The sequence below is a fragment of the Poeciliopsis prolifica genome, unplaced genomic scaffold (assembly GCF_027474105.1).
Source record: "Poeciliopsis prolifica strain line A6 unplaced genomic scaffold, Auburn_PproV2 SCAFFOLD027, whole genome shotgun sequence".
NCBI classification, from domain to species: Eukaryota; Metazoa; Chordata; class Actinopteri; order Cyprinodontiformes; family Poeciliidae; genus Poeciliopsis; species Poeciliopsis prolifica.
This window is the reverse complement of record NW_026562402.1, coordinates 2,576,330-2,593,223: the sequence shown is the minus strand read 5'-3', so window position 1 is coordinate 2,593,223 and position 16,894 is coordinate 2,576,330. Positions and strand designations below refer to the sequence as shown.

Sequence of the window (16,894 nt, the reverse complement as noted above, 5' to 3'; positions counted from 1 at the left end):
GTCATTTCCGCTTCATCCCCAAAGATGTCACAACAGAAGTGAAATACATATAGTATCTGTAAATATTGTTTTTTGGACATAACAACATTAATATTAGAGAACAATAGGGTCATATCAGTGCATTCCTAATATTTAGAATCCCTAATTACACTTTCTGAATCATTTGAAATAATGTTTGAGGAAGTTTTTTTTTTGTTTGTTTTGTTTTTTTTTTTACATATTTGACAAAAGTGGTCATCTATTGTTTTTGTCAGTTTCAGTTTCTTTATTATTTATTTTACGTTGGCTGACTGAACAAATTAAAGTTGTTGTTGTTACATGTTTGACCAAACTTGGGATGTTATTGGTGTATGGAAGTGTATTGTACTGGTGTAAAGTTATCAAATTAATTTCGAATTCAGAACATTTATTTACAAAAATGTATGTGTAAATTCAGCTGTTTTTCTGTGTCGTGTCGTATTGATTGAAATTAAACCTCAGATATCAGTATAAACGTCAGTATCTTAAGTAAAAAAAGGAATCTCTCGGATTCAGCAGTATTTGACTAATTGTGTCAGGAGATGTCACTATGAAATATCGTCCCTATTCCTTTTCGCAGATTTTTGTTTTACATAAATTAAGTGGAAATCACAGTAAGTTGTGGAAATGCACAGAATTGGCTGATATCTGTGAGAAGGGCATAATATACTTGCTTTGGTCACTACAGCTCCCATACTCACCGTTACAGGTTTAGGCCAGGCTTGGCTCTGGATCTCTCCTCTCCACACAGACACACTGCAGTGGTCAGCCATGGTGAGAAAGCTCTCAAATACTGACTCCCTGCCCCAGAAACCTAAATAAATAACTTGAAGCTTAGTGCAAAATTCAGGAAGCTGCATAATAGCAGAGCACTGGGAGAAGGAGGAGCAGCACAGTTCTGTTCCACAGATGTGTCATGCCATCGTGTCATAACATGGGGACAGTTTCAACAAATATTTAAAACAATAAATGCATAAAAAAATAAACAAAACTTTTTCTAAAAGTTTCATAGAGCTTTAAACCCCTTTCAAAAGTAAATCATTACAAATCGTGTAAAATAAACTTGCACAACGGTAAATATTTTTTGTTACTCGCCTTATAGATCATTGATTATAATTGGACATGCAGTAAAGCTGAGGCATCAATGTAGCAAAAGTGGGAAATACTGCCACCTGCGGGTGAGAGTTTGCATCATTTAAACCATACGTTCTGGACATTACTGCAGAAAATTTGTATTAGTGTGAAAAAATGTCATTTCTGTTGTTTTTATGTGAATTTCCATTAAAAAACTGGACTGCTGGCTCACAGGGAACAGCTGATGAAACATGGACGGATGGTTTCAGTGACCATGTAACTCATATTATGGTCTTATGAACTTTTTAATAATCACAATGTCTCTGCTGGGCGTCTCTCTGCAGATGGGAAGGTGTTCGCCCTGGGCGGAATGGGAGCAGACACAACACCTCAGGCTTTTGTTAAAGTCTACGAAGCAGAGAAGGATCAGTGGCAGACCACCACCTCCATGCCTACGCCACGCTACGGAGCCACGCCCTTCGTAATAGGAAACAGAATTTACCTGATGGGTAAGATAACACTACAACATTCACTCTCTGTGCATTCACTGGATTCTGTAATGGTGATTCTCCAAACTCTCCAAGCAGTCGTACCCAAATTGATATATTTCTCAAAACTGAATGGAAACACTTATTTCTTTATGTCACCCCAGTTTGTGTACAGCAGGAACACACTCATTTGTTGCCACTTGCATTCTTTGTGCAGCTGTATGTATGAAGAAACTTTTGCACATATTTGTAATTTAAACTCAACTAATTTTGATGTCTGGAACTGAGTTGTTGAGAATGTCTTTCACAGATGTTGGTGGTTCATCTAGGTTTAACAAAGGGATCTGTTTTTGTTTTCATTCAGATATTGACACGAAGCTGAGATTATGGGATGTGCGACTGTTGCTGCACCACAAATTTTTCAGTTTTGACTTTTTCTGTCTGGCATTTTCCAAGCTGTGAAACTGACTGATAGAAAGAGAAAAATGTGTTTCTCAGGCTGAAGAAACACTCAAAATCTTTGTACAGTTGCCACTAGTAGAGCTGAGCTTCTGCTAAAAGCTGCTCTGTAGATAAGAAAAAGGCTGAATCTATTAAGAGACTGATTTTGAGTTTCCGCCTAAACTTTATTTTACTTCAAGAAGACTATGCTTGCTCTTTCACACTGGGTAAATTCTTAACTATCCCTAAATGAAAGCCCTTGAACTTTTAAATAGAAGCTCAATTTAACTTTTGTATCCTGTTGTCACTGAATGAAAATCCTACACGGACATTAAAAACCCACTGGATGTTGATTACTGTTGCAAGGTCTTGGCTAGTATTTCAGGAGTGCAGGAACGACAAACTTTATATTTTATATCATTGTCATTCTTACTTGGTTTTAAATTAATGAAATGCAGATGTGCAAGACGGTTAAGCTTAACCTTTTTATAAAAACAAAAGTAGAAATAATCAGCAGATTGCTGGTTTGATCCCCGCTCCTCCTGTCTCTTGTTATTGGGCAAGACACTTCACCTGCCCTGTCTTGGTGTGGGGACTTCTGTCCACTAGCTGCTATCCAGTGAACATAAGTGTGAGTGTGAATGGGTACACAAGTACAATGCCAAAGCCAAGCCAAAAATGGAACATGGAGCTTAGTTAGAATAATGAGGACGATTCTGGGAGGAACTGGTCCAAATACATGAAAAGCAGAACATTCACATAAACTAACAAACTATATGCAAAGGAATGATCTGGTAAGATGAGACCTTTTGAGCAGTAATAAATATAGGAACAGTACATGTCCTTATAAAAATAAACCGAGTTTCCATTATAAATGTGAGGAAAACTTTATCAATACTAATGTCGAAAAAACACAATTTTGCAATTGCAGTTTTTCCATTAAATGAAAAACACAATGAAAATCCCACATTGAGCAGTCATGTGTGACATGTCAATGTCATTCATTCATTGACATGTACAACCCTTTAAACAGCGTTGAGGCTCTCCTCCTGGCTCTGATTGGTTGTTTTTGGCCATGCAGATGGCAGTAGGACCACATTTTCTTACTCTTGTCCCTCTTGGTCGGGAAGTGCTAAACGTTTTGGTTGAGAGACGGGGTCACCTTGGACAGGTCACCAGTCTGTTGCAGTTTAGAAGACATATTTATGTAAAAGTTAAATGCTGCAGTTTTAAAAGGGCAAAAACTGATTGACATATTGAGCTGACGTTTCTTAAAGTCAAACATGTTAAATGTTTAGCAGGTAATGTATCCTGAAGGAAAATGATTAGAACTCCAATCCTACACAGTAAAAACGAAAGTGTTATTTTAACACCTATAGAGTTGAAATTAACTCCGTTTCGTATAACATTTGGTCCCACTCGAAAATAGTGTAAAATGTACTCTATAGCCAGTGTAAAATTTTCAGAGTTAATTTGACTCATTTTAGTGTCAAAATCAACAAGTCAGTGAGTCAAATTATTTAACACTGTAGCTTGTTTACACTCTTCAGAGTAATGCTATAATTTTTATGGAGTTGATTTTACACTAAATTTACTTAAAAATTTACACTTTATGGTGTTTTTTTTTTTTCCTTTCTCCACTTTTTTTTTATTACACATATACCATTTAGCATTATATGGGTTTTAAAAAATCTACTAATCACAATAATCACAAAGTTTTACGTTCACACTGACATTTATTCAACTTTATGATCCAGTGACATCATTACTGTAACAGTGTCAGTTTACACATCTTCAAAACAATGTTCACCAAAGATAGCAATATGGGACAACAAAAAGAGCAGTGTCAGTTGCTTCATATGAGATTTGTATGTCAAAGGGCTTCGGATAACATAGATGGTTGACATCAAACACAACAAAACCTTGCATCATTTTAGTAACTTCATAAGCATGAAAATGTTCATGAAAAGCTACTGTACATAAAGGTAATGTAAGCAACAACAATTTGTTTTTGAAAAGGAACACAGACTTTATCTGGTAAAAGACAGGCATTTCAGATTCAACTTTGCCACAAATAACCAGATGAGGACGGTAGATAAACCCACTGTGCTTTGCCCAGTTCACTTTCATAACTTGAACCTCAGGAGACACTTGCACTGCCTCAGAAATGTCAGAACCTCCTTTTATCATGTTTAAAGATTACTGAGAATAAACATTTTTGTAAGGTGAAACCCCACCATCTTCTACAGATTTAAAAGAATCACTAAGATGACATCTATTTAGATGTTTTCTAAAACCAGAAAAGCTACCAAAAAAACGTGAGCATCCAACTTCACCACATTTAATATGGAGAGTCCTGCCAGAACAAAGACCATGGATTAGTTTAAGGTGCTTAACTAGGCTGTTTGGGGCATCACTGTCACATTTGCAGATGAAACACTTCATTGTTTTATGTGACACTAATGGAGCATTCTTGCTCTCAACTCTGCAACTCTGGGCGTTTCTTTTGTTTCTCCAACATCTATGTTGTAGACAGTTGTTTGGAGAAAGGTGAAGAAGTTGGTCAAGGGAGCACTGTATGATGTACCAAACACATAATGGGCCTTAAAGAGCTCAAGAGCTCCAACTGAACATGTTGCCTTACATGGAATAGCATAGTTGTCAATCACAATGAAGAATGCATGAATACTGCTTTGGATGGATCCCTGGGCAAGGAGGTAGGGCTGGGTACGTTGCGTTATCTTGTCAAGATGCTGCTGTACACTGGTTCCAACCTACATTAATGAAATAAATGAAAACATGAAAAAAGTATTTCGTAACACATTTCTGAATGACGATCAGACAGAAAAATTTTAAATTGTAAAAATGAAGAGATTGAATTATGCATTTTTATCTTTAAACAACTGTCTAGCAGTACCTTTAGAAATCTGATGAGATGATCCACTGCTTGAGATGCAGACATCTTACCCGGCCTTTTTCGCCCTTGTGCAGATGATGGTAGCAGATGCAGCAGAAGCAAAATAGCAGACATGTCACTATCCCAACCTACAGACCAACAGCTTCAGGTTACCATCATACCAACATATGAATTTGTCACAATTAGGTCCAACATACCATTGTCAGCTTCAGCAGCCAGCTCTGCATTCCGCAATAAAGCCAAGAGCTCTGTGGTGGGTACCAGACCATGGCTTTCCCTTATAGCCTTGGATTTGAGACTGGTGGGCCACTTCTCCAAAAATTTGTTGGCAGTGCCTTCGCCAAACAAGAGTTTGAAATCTTGTTCTATCTGAAATACAAAAATAAAAGCATTTCACAGTGAGAAAGAAGGTAAATGGCCTATACTTGTGCAGTGCTTTATGAAGTCCAGAGGACCCCAAAGTGATTTACACCACATTTAGTCATTCACATGCTGATGGTGGTAAGCTACATTGTAGCCACAGTTGCACAACGGAAGACTGCTGCCAATGCTGCCATGTCCTTGTGTCACCAGGCCTTCTGAACACCACTAGCAGACAAGGCAGGTGAAGTGTTTTTTCCCAAGGACATGACAATTTAGAAAGAGTTGTGGTTCAAACTGGTAAAACAAAGGTTACAGTACAAACTCATATGACTGATGCCATTGAATATTTTAGTAATGTCAGACATAAACCTGTCTTACCAGTCCTGGTGTGTCCAGAAATCGTGGAAAGACAGAGAAGACATTCGATGCTTTCTTTTCATCATTGACCATTGAATGACGGTAATGGAAGGTATCCATCATCTTCTCACGGACAGTGTCATCATCAGCAGAGTGTTTCAAAACAGCAATAGCTGCTTCCACTTCCCTCACAGCACTTTGTCAGCAGTGAAAATCCTGGATTGACCATGGCCTGGTCCACCACCTTAAAAACAAAAGTTTAGAACTCCCAGCCACAGATTTTACATTACTTTACCTATACTCACTGTTGAGAAAACTTACTTTTGGGAGATCTTCTACTTGAGGCAACCCTTTCCTCTGAGGTTTTTCTTTGAATGGTCTTTAAACGCCATGCAAGGTATCCTGAACCGCTCTCTGGATCATAGTAATGCTCCTATATAAATAAATACAAGCAGACTTATCATTCCATAAACATTTTTGAAGGTTAATATATTTACTTAATGTTGCTAAGACCCTTTTACTTACATATCCATGTTTTGAAAACGGGTCCTGTAGATAGGGAAATAGGGCAACAATGCCCTGAGCATACATCACTCTGATGCTTTTAGGAGGGGATGATCTGATACATGATCAAACAATGAGTCACTAAGCTGACGTTTGGAAAAAATAATGAAAAGCAATTCAAAACCAAAATGTTTCTTTATAAGTATGATTCTTACCCATGCGCTTCTGTCATTGCAGCTGTAAGGATGTTTATCATCTGTCTTCTGGTTGCATCTGTCAAGCATTTAGTTCTTGCATACTCTTGCATAATATGCTCACCACCAGGCTTTGTTGTCAAGATTTGTTCAATCAACTTCAATTTCAAAGAAAAAAATATTAAAAACTTGAACCACTAAACCTAGAAAGTACATAAACAATGCTAAATTAAATATAATAACTTGCCGCTTGCGCCTCATAATTTATGTGACATGGCCTTTTAGGTTGACTTCCTTCAGCAGTGGCTTCTTCTGATTGGTCACACATTGTGAAATTCAGAATGACAGTGTCATCAGATGTAACTGATGATGATGATGATAGAAAGGCACCTGCAAAAAGTAAAGCAACAGCATATTTAGGAGAACTCTAATGCTCCCAAGCCAGCTTCCACATTAAATATAAATACATTGGTGAATTGACATTGATTACCAGGATCTTCTTTGTTGCTCAACATAACTCGAAAGGTTCCAGGTGTCTCATTCACAATTTCTTCAAAAACATCTACATCAACTTCTGTATCAGACTGGTCATATACTTTCAGGTCTTGTCTGCCTTCTGGAATGTTAAATTTCAGACAAACTAAAGCAGAAAGAAATATTAAACAAGTGAAAATGAAAACATTCACAGCTGATAAATGTTTTCGGTTGAAATAAGTAGAGTAACCCCACTAATTTCACAACATGTCAGTGAGTTCAATTTAATTATTTTACTAATGCACTAACCTTCTTTCAGGAATGCATCAAATGTTAGGTCAGAAAGTTTCACGTACTTCTGCTCCCCACCAAACAAAACACGCAGTAGCATGGTTTGTTCTATTTAAAAAAAGAAAAAAAGAGAAAAAATAAATAACCATGACAGAGATATTTAAATAGTTAATAAATGTGCTTCAAAGGTAATGCCATTTGAAAACTGAATTAATATTCCGATACAATTGAACATTATCTGTACAAGCAATATGGCGCCTGTTAGCTGCTACATCCATGGCGCTAACCATGCTAACGTGACTCGGTGGTGCTACGACCCCGAAGTACCCGCAGAATGTGGTTCTGTGGCATAATGTACAGTGATTAACACTATTACAATTTATAACAGTTACGTATACTTACATTGACAGCCTTAAGAAAAACTTCGCAAATATTTCGCTAACATGTCTAGCATATAGGGCTATCCCTCGGCTGTCGCCCTAACACCATACAGCTTTCTCTCGCTACCCTGACTGTGAACAACGGAATAAAACGGGTATAGAAATTAGGAGACATGGAGGGTTTTTCACCACTAACAAACTGAGCCATGGTGCCAAAACCATTTGCTACGCGAATGGAGTATGCTAGTAGCATAATAGTTGCGAACATATTTAATGGATAACAGAAGCTATAATATCGTTCTTCATCACAATTAATATTAAAATAAATTACCGGATTGTTAAAAGTTACTTACCTTTCTTGTAGCACAACTCCGTTAAGAATCCCAAATGGAAATGACCGTTTCACGAACTTTAGAAAGCTGGTGCTTCCTCCTCCTCCTCTTCCTCTTCGCGGTTGGCAAAAATCTTTACTGGCGCGTTTTTGACACTTGACAGAGTCAAAAGTTTCACTGCGTGAATGTAGGATTTTACTCTGACTTTTAACTCCGACGTCAGAGCCGATTTACACTCCATATAGTTATAAATACTCTATTTCGATTAAATTAGGTTAACACTGAAATATTAACACCGCAGTTTTTACTGTGTACAGCCATGCTGTGTAATAAGGAGACAAGATGACGTCTGTTCAATTTCAGACTTAATTTTAGTCATTAGAGACTTAGACTTAACTTACACTAGGCAAAAAGGACGTGTGAACATCTCTTTTTCTTAAAGTTAAAGCACTACTGACTCAGAATCTGAGCTGTCGAATCTTTTGTCCGTTATGCTTGTTTCGTTGCCCTCCTCCAGGCTTTAAATAGAAATCCCACAGACTGTGACACCACAAAGACAAAACCTTTTTACAAGCCTGTCGAAGTTGTCCGAGGCTTTACTCATCTTTACTCCTGACAGCAACGCTGCAGGATTTACGAGCCACCAAATGAAGAACCCTTTGCTGGGTTTCGGTTTGTGCGCTGTGTCAAGCATTGCCGCGCCGGTTAGAAGATGGGATTCTTTTTGAAAACACTCCATAAAAACAATGTGAGAGATAAGCTCAGGAAGCTAATCCATCTGAGTAACAGTGGAGTTAATGATGACTGGCAAGGCAGCGAAAGATGGCTGGTTTAACGTGCATCCTCGCAATCATGACTCATACAAGTCAAGTATACATATGATTTCATCTGTTTATCTACAAATCTATGGGATATTTATGTTGCTGATTTCATAACCACAAATCCTGATTATTACGTCTCCCTTAGTATCTTGCTTCAGCTCGCTGTTCCCTCCACCGCTAAGCGCTGTGATTGTGAAATGTTTTTCCTATCCTGTCCACTCACGCTGTTTGTTCACCTGCTGCTCCTGGAGGGGCCGTTTCAGGATCAGTGGGTATCTGAAGCCTCTTCGGTTTAAATTTCACCACTTTTCAGTAACTTGACGTAAAAGGGCAGTGTTATGTGTTTGCTAGGCACGTAGTGCCATTTTATAGCACAGTCAAGGGACTATGTTTTCTTCAGTTGTTATAAATATGATATGAAATTTGGTTTAAAGACAATTTTACTGCAAGTTAAAACCTTGAAATTGGGCCTCTCTGAAACTCTGCCGTCAGCAAGTTATCATAACATGAGTCCTCTACTAATCCTTTAACAGCATTTTTACAAGCGTTGCACTGAGAAGTATCTCAGACAGTGAGATCACAGTTCCACCAGGGGTTTACTAATTTCTGCTGGCTATTCTGAAGGAGCTGAGTGGCAGGGAAGGACTGCTCTGTGAGGTGGAAACTGCAGCTTTAAAGGCAGAGCTCGGTCCACCCAGGCATTTGACACAGCTGAATGGTTGCCACAGGAGATTAAATGATCTCTCAAAACTACCTGAAAGAACTAAAGTAACACTCCAGGTATGTTTGTGATGAGGGAAGAGCATCATAACCGGCTGTAAAGCTGAAAAATGTAGATATTTAGGCAATAGTACTGCCTCTTTAAACGTCAGGCTTCACTGTGGGAGAGGCGAGAAAATATGGTCTCAATTTCTATGAATGGTTCTTAAGGTCAGGGATGATGGTCAGATTCAAGGATCAACGTCCTGAGTGTTAGTACACAGTGATGTCTATGATCTTATGACATGAAGTCTCAATAAATTAAACTAATGAAAGTACAAAAATATTCAGACTAATTTTAGAAGAAGCTTTTGAGGAGCTGAAAAAATATATCAATTCTAATCACACTTCCTAGTCTTGGAAATTTTTTATCTATTCAGCTTGCTCAAAAATAAATTTTAATCAACTTAAAACTTATTTTGAATAGTTACTTGACTTTTGTTGTTGTTGTTTTGTAAGAAAAAGCCAGATGGCTAAGCTAGCCCAATACTGGTTGCAGAATCGTCGCACAAACTTTCTTTTGTTCGAACAAAAACTGATGGAATTTAAAATTGAGTCGAATCTTTTAGAATTGTTTTTCATTTGTTTACATTGTCTTTTCCTCTTCTTAGTTGTTGCGAACTGAAAAAAGCAGGCAACATTGTACATTGAACTGTAATGCAAGCGACACCCGGCTGTCAACAGGGCACATGGGGTGACTGCCACTGACAGTTCCAGTGGCAGCCCTGATGGAGAAGAAACCAGGGTAGCCACCCGACAACCTCGCAGACTTACTGGCATTCAGTTAGGCTGTGGGAAAATAAAATGACTTTGTCACGAGAAATGTAGGCAATGGGTTCGCTCAACTATGAAATTTGAACTCTCTGTGAAGTGTGGACGCAGAGTTTACGTGGCTAACAGAATATTCACAGCACACCCCGATATGTCGGAGCCCTTCCTGGCTTAAAGTTTATTTTCAGAATTAAGTTGAACATGTTAATGTCAGTTACTTCTAATGTTTCTTACTTCTTCCTACTGCTTTTCGACCATGTCAAGATTACTGTGGTACAAAAACGTGTCTTTTGCATTCCTTGTTCTTGTGCATGATTTTATACTACTGTACTGTGATGTTCAAAATAAATAAAAGTAGAAATAAAAATAATAAATTATAAATATCAAATGTCTGTTTTTTAAAGGTTTTGTCGGCTCTAGTGGTTTTTATTTTGGCAGTGGTGAGGCAGGAAAGCAGATTGTGAGAAACAGAAACAACGTGGCAAAGGTCAACGGCATGAAGGCTTTTAGAGGCATAAGTGGCCGTAACACATTTCATCTCTGAGAAATTCTCTGTCTTTATGAACACGGAGTGGAAATGATGTCAAACGATCAAAAGCTGACAGAAGACGAAGTGAATACTATTATCGACTGTGAAATGCACCATAAAGGTTTCAGTTGGTTCACACAGGTGAACAAACAGGGTCAAGGTACAAGTAGTACTTTGTTCTTTTGACGTCACCAAAATCTATGAAGCACTTTGTTTGAGTTTTGGATGTTGTAAATAATTATAGGTCCATTGTGTTGTTGCTCCAAACTTGCTGTCTTTCACATAAAATCTCCCAAAATGCGCAAATAAAACATGAAAAAGTCATCGAGGCATGGATACTTTTGGCAGCAGTTCAAAAGTCTTCATGTAGAATATTGATCTAACGTCCGGATAACCTGCTGATTCACACAGCGGCCACATCCACAGTATCCTGCCGCATTCAACCGATCCTTTTTCTCTGAATCTCTTTCCTTTCTCTCACGCTAATGCTTCCCACTCAGTTCGACTCTTTGTCTCACTATCAGTATCGATCTCCATGTTATCCTGCCCACTCCAGCTGACCCTCTTCCACTTTCTTCTTCCACTCCTCCACATTCTCCTCTTTCAGCCACTTCTCTCTGCAATTTCTCTTTGTCACTCTCTCATTTGCCTCCGTTTTTGCTGTGATTTGCTCTCTCACCCTCTATTGATCTTCCTCTTATCTTGTAGCCCCTAGCAACTGCATCTTGTGTGTTTTTCTTCCTTCCAGCACCTTTCCTCAGTGCTTCTCCTCCCCCCTCTGTTGCCAAAATCCACCCTGTTCACTCAATAACCGATTAACATACTACTTTCTCTTTGTAGCAGTGTTTTCCAAGGTTTAGTTATGATTTATGAAGGTAAATAACTAATCTTAGTTATTCTTAATCTTAGTTGTTTACTCTGAGGGGAGCACCCTGCTGCTGCGCTTTGCTTTTCAACCCTAAATGAAACGTGGTCTCAAAGTTATTCTGCACACTTGGTAGATTTTGATATAAATGCCACTGAAACTATGTGACAGTGGAAGAAGATGAAGAGTGAAATTTCAAGCAGTAGCAGTGGCAGAAGTTGTCGACTTGTCCCTGTATTTTTACTCAACTAAATGTCAACCTTCTTGGAAATTCATTCACTTTTAAGTGAAGTACACCACAATTTGATGATACTTATTTATAAAACGTTTTTATGCTCTAATCCTGCAGCTCAAAAAGTGGGTGTGCAGTGACAATGACACAATGACAATATTATCCCAGGCTTTGGAACCCCAGTAAATCAAAGTAGCTGTGTTTCCATTGACCATACAATTCCATGAGTTGAGTTATAAAAATAAGTTTGCTGAATTGAAACAAGGCAATTTCTAAAAAATAAATAAATAATTGCGTTTTGGCTTTGTTGAAATGTCAGTTGGATTTCACAAGCAGGCATGAAGTTTGAGGACGACTGTTCAGGCATGGCTGGTTTGGATACGTTTTCTCTCCTAATATTGAAATCATCATTTTTAAACCACATTTAATATTTTGCCAGTTTATCTTGAAATTTATCTTGAATTTGCCTGATGATCTGAAATGTATAAGCAAACAGAAAAGGAAAAAAAAATCAGAAGGAAATGTGTAAAAGAGAGAATACTTTTTTTTTTTTACATTAGTGTAGGATGACATTATGACTGATATAAAAAGAAAGTAAGTTTTTATAAGTCTTTCTCCTCCTTCAGGTGGTCGTCAGGGAAAGATGCCAGTAACGGCATTGGAGGCTTTCGACCTGGAGATGAAGAGCTGGACTCGGTACCCCTGCATCCCCAGCCGGAGGGCGTTCTCGTGCTGCGCTACCAATGAGCGCAGCCTGTTCAGCCTGGGTGGGCTCCAGCAGCCGGGGCCTCATAATTTCTACTCCCGACCTCACTTTGTCAGCACTACAGAGGAGTTTGACCTGGATCAAGGTAAGTGGTTATTTAACGGTATTTACTAACATCAAGGTACAATTACGGATGTAATTCATATTTTATGTAAGGTACCTTACATACCTACCGACATACGTCGACCATTTTGGTCCAACTTTTCCACTGATGTGTAAAATAAATAAAACTCATTTATTCATTCCATCCCTCTCGCTCCCCCTCTCTTTTTCTTTTCCTCCCTGTGAGAGTGTAAGATTTTCATTAACACGCTGCTCAATGTAAATTAAGCACCAGTGTAGCTCATTATCCAATTGGTGCAATGATTGTGCCCGATTTCATGTACCACATAGCTGTGGAAGTGCCTTACTGCCTTACTTTTAATGAATGCACTCAAACTCATATTTGCTTTTCCCTCCGAATATAAGAATTTTATTGTGGATATATAAAGTTTATATAAAGCACAAAGACATTCGCTGTTGTGATTGTTGCAAGCTGGTTGCTGTGATGATTTATTTACATGCTGCAGTTTTCAGTGGATACTCCGACAGTCCTGAAAGGTTTAATTAATTTGACTACGGTAGACCAGTGACCTGTAATCTGTCTGCTTCACACTTGAACACGTTGACATTTTCACGCTGCATGAGTGTATTTAACCTTTTCCATTACAGAATACTAAATGAAGATGCCTTCTCTGCAGTCATTATTGCTTCCCTGAAAAAGTTCAGAAATTAATGTTTTTTCTTTTTTTTTTTTTGGTACATTTGCTACTTTTCTCAGCTTTCAAAAATATGGTGTGAACAAAAAAAAAATAAATAAAAAAAAACGAAGCTTTTTATAATGTCACCGTAAGAAAAATAATCAGTGTTGTGAACCTTCAAGCTAAATGCGTTACATAGACAGATTCACACACATACAACATTTTTCTCAGACATTGAGGATAGAAAATATTTGCTTTATGCATGTTAACATTTCTTTCTAAAGCAAGAACTCATGGGATATCTAAGCTGCTACTTTTCTAACTTCCTGCTTCAGCCAGCTTTACTGGAAGGATAATGTTGACTTGCAGTTAAAAAGAATCAACAAATGAAGACAATTTCAAATGTTTTTTTTTTTTTTTTTTTTTTACAGCGCTAATACTAGCAACAGTGTAGTTTCTGTTAGCTAAAATTATATCCATTCTTCCTGCTTTTTGGTCAAAAGTCAACAAGAAATTCAAACATATAAGCTCGTAAAACCTTATATTTTGTCCTACAGTGAACAGGAAGTGAGTAGTTGAACCTTTTCTCACACCTACCATCAGTCAGACATCAGCACTTTGTGCTGGCTGTGAGCAATTAAGTAACGTCTTCTGTTAAGGCTCAAAAGGTCCAAATAATCAATGCTTTGCTTTTTTTTTTTTTTTTTGGTACGGCTTTCAATTAAAAACTCATTTATTCATTCCATCTTAAGTGAATTAGGAATTTAATCTATTTAGCTTCCATAATGAAGAGAAGGATGATGGCTTCGTTCCTCTGCAGAGGAAAATAAGGATTTCTGATTAGAGGTGACTAAATCCAGCAAATACCAGTTTGATGAGGCAATAGTTAACAAGTTCTGGATTATTTGAAATGTTACCCAAAACAGATCAGGTTTGATTGACACAAAGACCTTGGACTTGGATCTGCTTTCATTACGAAGACTGTTTCTTCTGACGTTCTACATGTTGTTTGGCAACTATGACCCGTCTGATCATACTCCCATTCATCTTATGAATTTTAAAAGGTTAGTTTCATGATTTAACCTTCATTCATCTCACTCCTCATCAAATAAGCTTTTACCAACTCAAGTTAAATGTGTCTATAAAGCTCACGGTGAGTGTATGTGAACAGCAATGCATTTTTTTTAAAGCTGCGTTCACAATTGTTCCTATTTTGCTACGTATTCAGTTTAAAACTCACACACAGCAACAGAAAATAAATGAATGAAGGGGATTTTGTAAATCAATTAGCCCTGTCATGTCTTTGAGGGACCTAAAGGTACGCAGAACACAAGAGAATCAAAAGCAATAAATATAACTGTCATGTCTTTGAGTTATATTTATTGCTTTTGATTCTCTCGTGTTCTGAGTACCTATAGGTCAATGACAGTCATAGTGTTCTGCTGCATCATGCATGAGTGTGTTACTTTTTCATTTCTTTCTTTTTCTAGAACTTGCTGACAATTCTGAGTGTATCACTATAATACAATGAGTGCCTCCAAGGGGTCAGATAAATTAGACATGAAGTGATACTGTTAGTTTCTTCGTATGTTTCATGTATGTAGCATCCTGAGGTGAGTGAAGCATGTGCATAGAAGAAACTGAGCATGAATAATAAAATTAGTTAATTGCTGTGATCTATACCTCTAAACAGCACTGATTTTGTAGCTGTTGTGAACATATATGTGTGATATTTGAGGTTGGTGACACTTGTAAACATGGTTGGTTTGTTTGGTATGCTGCACAGTTAAATGTGCAAGTAGCAGGGCTGGATGAAATGGCTGAAAAATGTATCACAATATTAGCATTTCATATCAGTCAAGATCAGTAAGTATTGATTTGTTTTTGTTTTAAATATCTGAACTACTGGGGACATGTCTGGATGTGTGACTGGAAAGTCTTTCTTTTATCCAGTTTTCTCTCCACACCATTGTTTTTTACTTTTAATCAGATATGAGGCCCAGTGGCAAAACCTGAAACTGCTACTGTGCAAGTTACTCAACAAATTGTTGGAGCTAACCAAAGAGTGAGTGTGTTAGTTGTGTGTGTGGTTAGTTGTGTGTGTGCAGTTCAATGAATATTAAATATTGAATATTCTATTGAATGTATTATCTACTGATATTGATCGTGTATATCAGGAATATATATTGTTATTGTTTTTTTAAGTGTTTTTGACTTTTTTTCTCATGTTTTCTTTACTTTGGACACTTGGGTAATCTTTAGTCACATTTCTTTTCTTAAAAGGTGCATTTCATTTCACTGTGGATTCCTTCTGTTGTTTGGGATTTACATCTTCTTATCTCTGTCATTCCCTTTTCCATTTATGTTGCTCTGAGTGTTTTTCTTCCTGATGTACTGGGGCAGCATCGCTGTGACTGACATGCTGAGATTATACATCTTGAAAGCAGAGGCAAAAATAAAACTACCAAGAGGGTAGCTATCAAAGCAACATTCACAACTGCAGTTTCCTTCTCATATAAAAATGCTGCAGCCTGACACAGAGCGGGAAGTAGAAAAACATGCAAATCAACTCAGCTTCATGTGTGACTTCGTAACTCGCAGGCATGTATGTGAATCTGAAAAAAAAGGTTGCATGATTAGGCTTTTTATTAGAAGTTGTGACCCCAGAAGGCAGTGAAAACACAGAGCAGGTTCATTACCTGTTCATGTTTTCTATTTACTAGAAAATGTTAAATCACCATGATTTGCATTTAAATGTTCTCCACGTCAGCAGTCAGTGCTGCAGAGGAACACAGAGGCAAGCAGGGTTAATGGATGTTCTGGTGCTGGCTGTCAGTGAGTCATTACTGTGGGGAAGATACAGTATCACTGACTAAAAGCTGAAAAAGATACAGTAGCTCTTTAATTATTATCACTGCTTTTAGAGTTCAGGCACCTTTCTTTTAGATCATCAAACATGCAAGCATAATAAACATAAAAGGCTGACCTGACGTAGTGATTAACTGGGTTGCTACCTCAGTACTACACTGTTGTGTGTCAGTGTACGTGCGTGTATGCAAGGGTGTGTATGTGTGTGTTTTTAAGAATAACTATTGGGAAGATTAAACATTCACGCAAACTTTGCATGAAAATTCCTTATGCTCCTGAATCTGACCCTCGATGTCTGGCAAAGATTTCAGTAAGATAAACTGTATTTACTGTGACATTGGTAGTTTATTCAGCCAAAACAGTGAGAGAGAGAGAGAGAGAGAGAGAGAGAGCAAGACTTTGAACAAATAACAGAAAGTCAAATTGAGCATTTGAAAATTTCAACCATTATCTGTAATAAAAGATACTGGGTTTGAAAATGTTTTGAAATGAACTGATCTGGCAAAACCATTGCCTGGTAAAATCACGCCTCTTGTTCTTGGGTTTGCAGGTGGAACACTATTCTAAAACAGCAGAAAGTCAACATCACTTTTCTACAGCCTCTCCTTCTGTTCACTGGAGGAATCCAAAAAAGCCCAGACTGGCTGTGATTACAGAACAGCATAATAAGTCAATAGCCAGGCTAGCAAAACCTAACAGCAATAGTAAAC

The 16,894-nt window shown here is 37.8% G+C and overlaps 2 protein-coding genes and 1 long non-coding RNA gene across 3 annotated transcripts in view; 1 reads left to right on the top strand and 2 right to left on the bottom strand.

Moving 5' to 3' along the window:
* Positions 1 to 16,894, top strand: part of LOC129371628 (kelch domain-containing protein 8B-like) — a 140,043-nt gene that overhangs the window by 98,102 nt on the left and 25,047 nt on the right. Inside the window, exons 3-4 of the mRNA XM_055048328.1 lie at positions 1,437 to 1,601; positions 12,437 to 12,661. Of these exons, the coding sequence (XP_054904303.1) occupies positions 1,437 to 1,601; positions 12,437 to 12,661 (390 nt within the window). The remainder of the gene's footprint in view (positions 1 to 1,436; positions 1,602 to 12,436; positions 12,662 to 16,894) is intronic.
* Positions 4,393 to 6,641, bottom strand: LOC129371629 (uncharacterized). Its single transcript, XM_055048329.1, has 7 exons — positions 6,378 to 6,641; positions 6,184 to 6,277; positions 5,980 to 6,091; positions 5,680 to 5,902; positions 5,136 to 5,307; positions 4,939 to 5,066; positions 4,393 to 4,795 (listed from the first exon to the last, which is right to left on the bottom strand). The coding sequence occupies exons 4-7, from the start codon at positions 5,779 to 5,781 to the stop codon at positions 4,481 to 4,483; spliced, it is 717 nt and encodes a 238-aa protein (XP_054904304.1). The 5' UTR covers positions 5,782 to 5,902; positions 5,980 to 6,091; positions 6,184 to 6,277; positions 6,378 to 6,641; the 3' UTR covers positions 4,393 to 4,480.
* LOC129371637 (uncharacterized) lies at positions 6,854 to 8,110 on the bottom strand. Its single transcript, XR_008607176.1, has 3 exons — positions 7,855 to 8,110; positions 7,140 to 7,229; positions 6,854 to 6,996 (listed from the first exon to the last, which is right to left on the bottom strand). It is a non-coding gene; the product is annotated as an uncharacterized LOC129371637 (long non-coding RNA).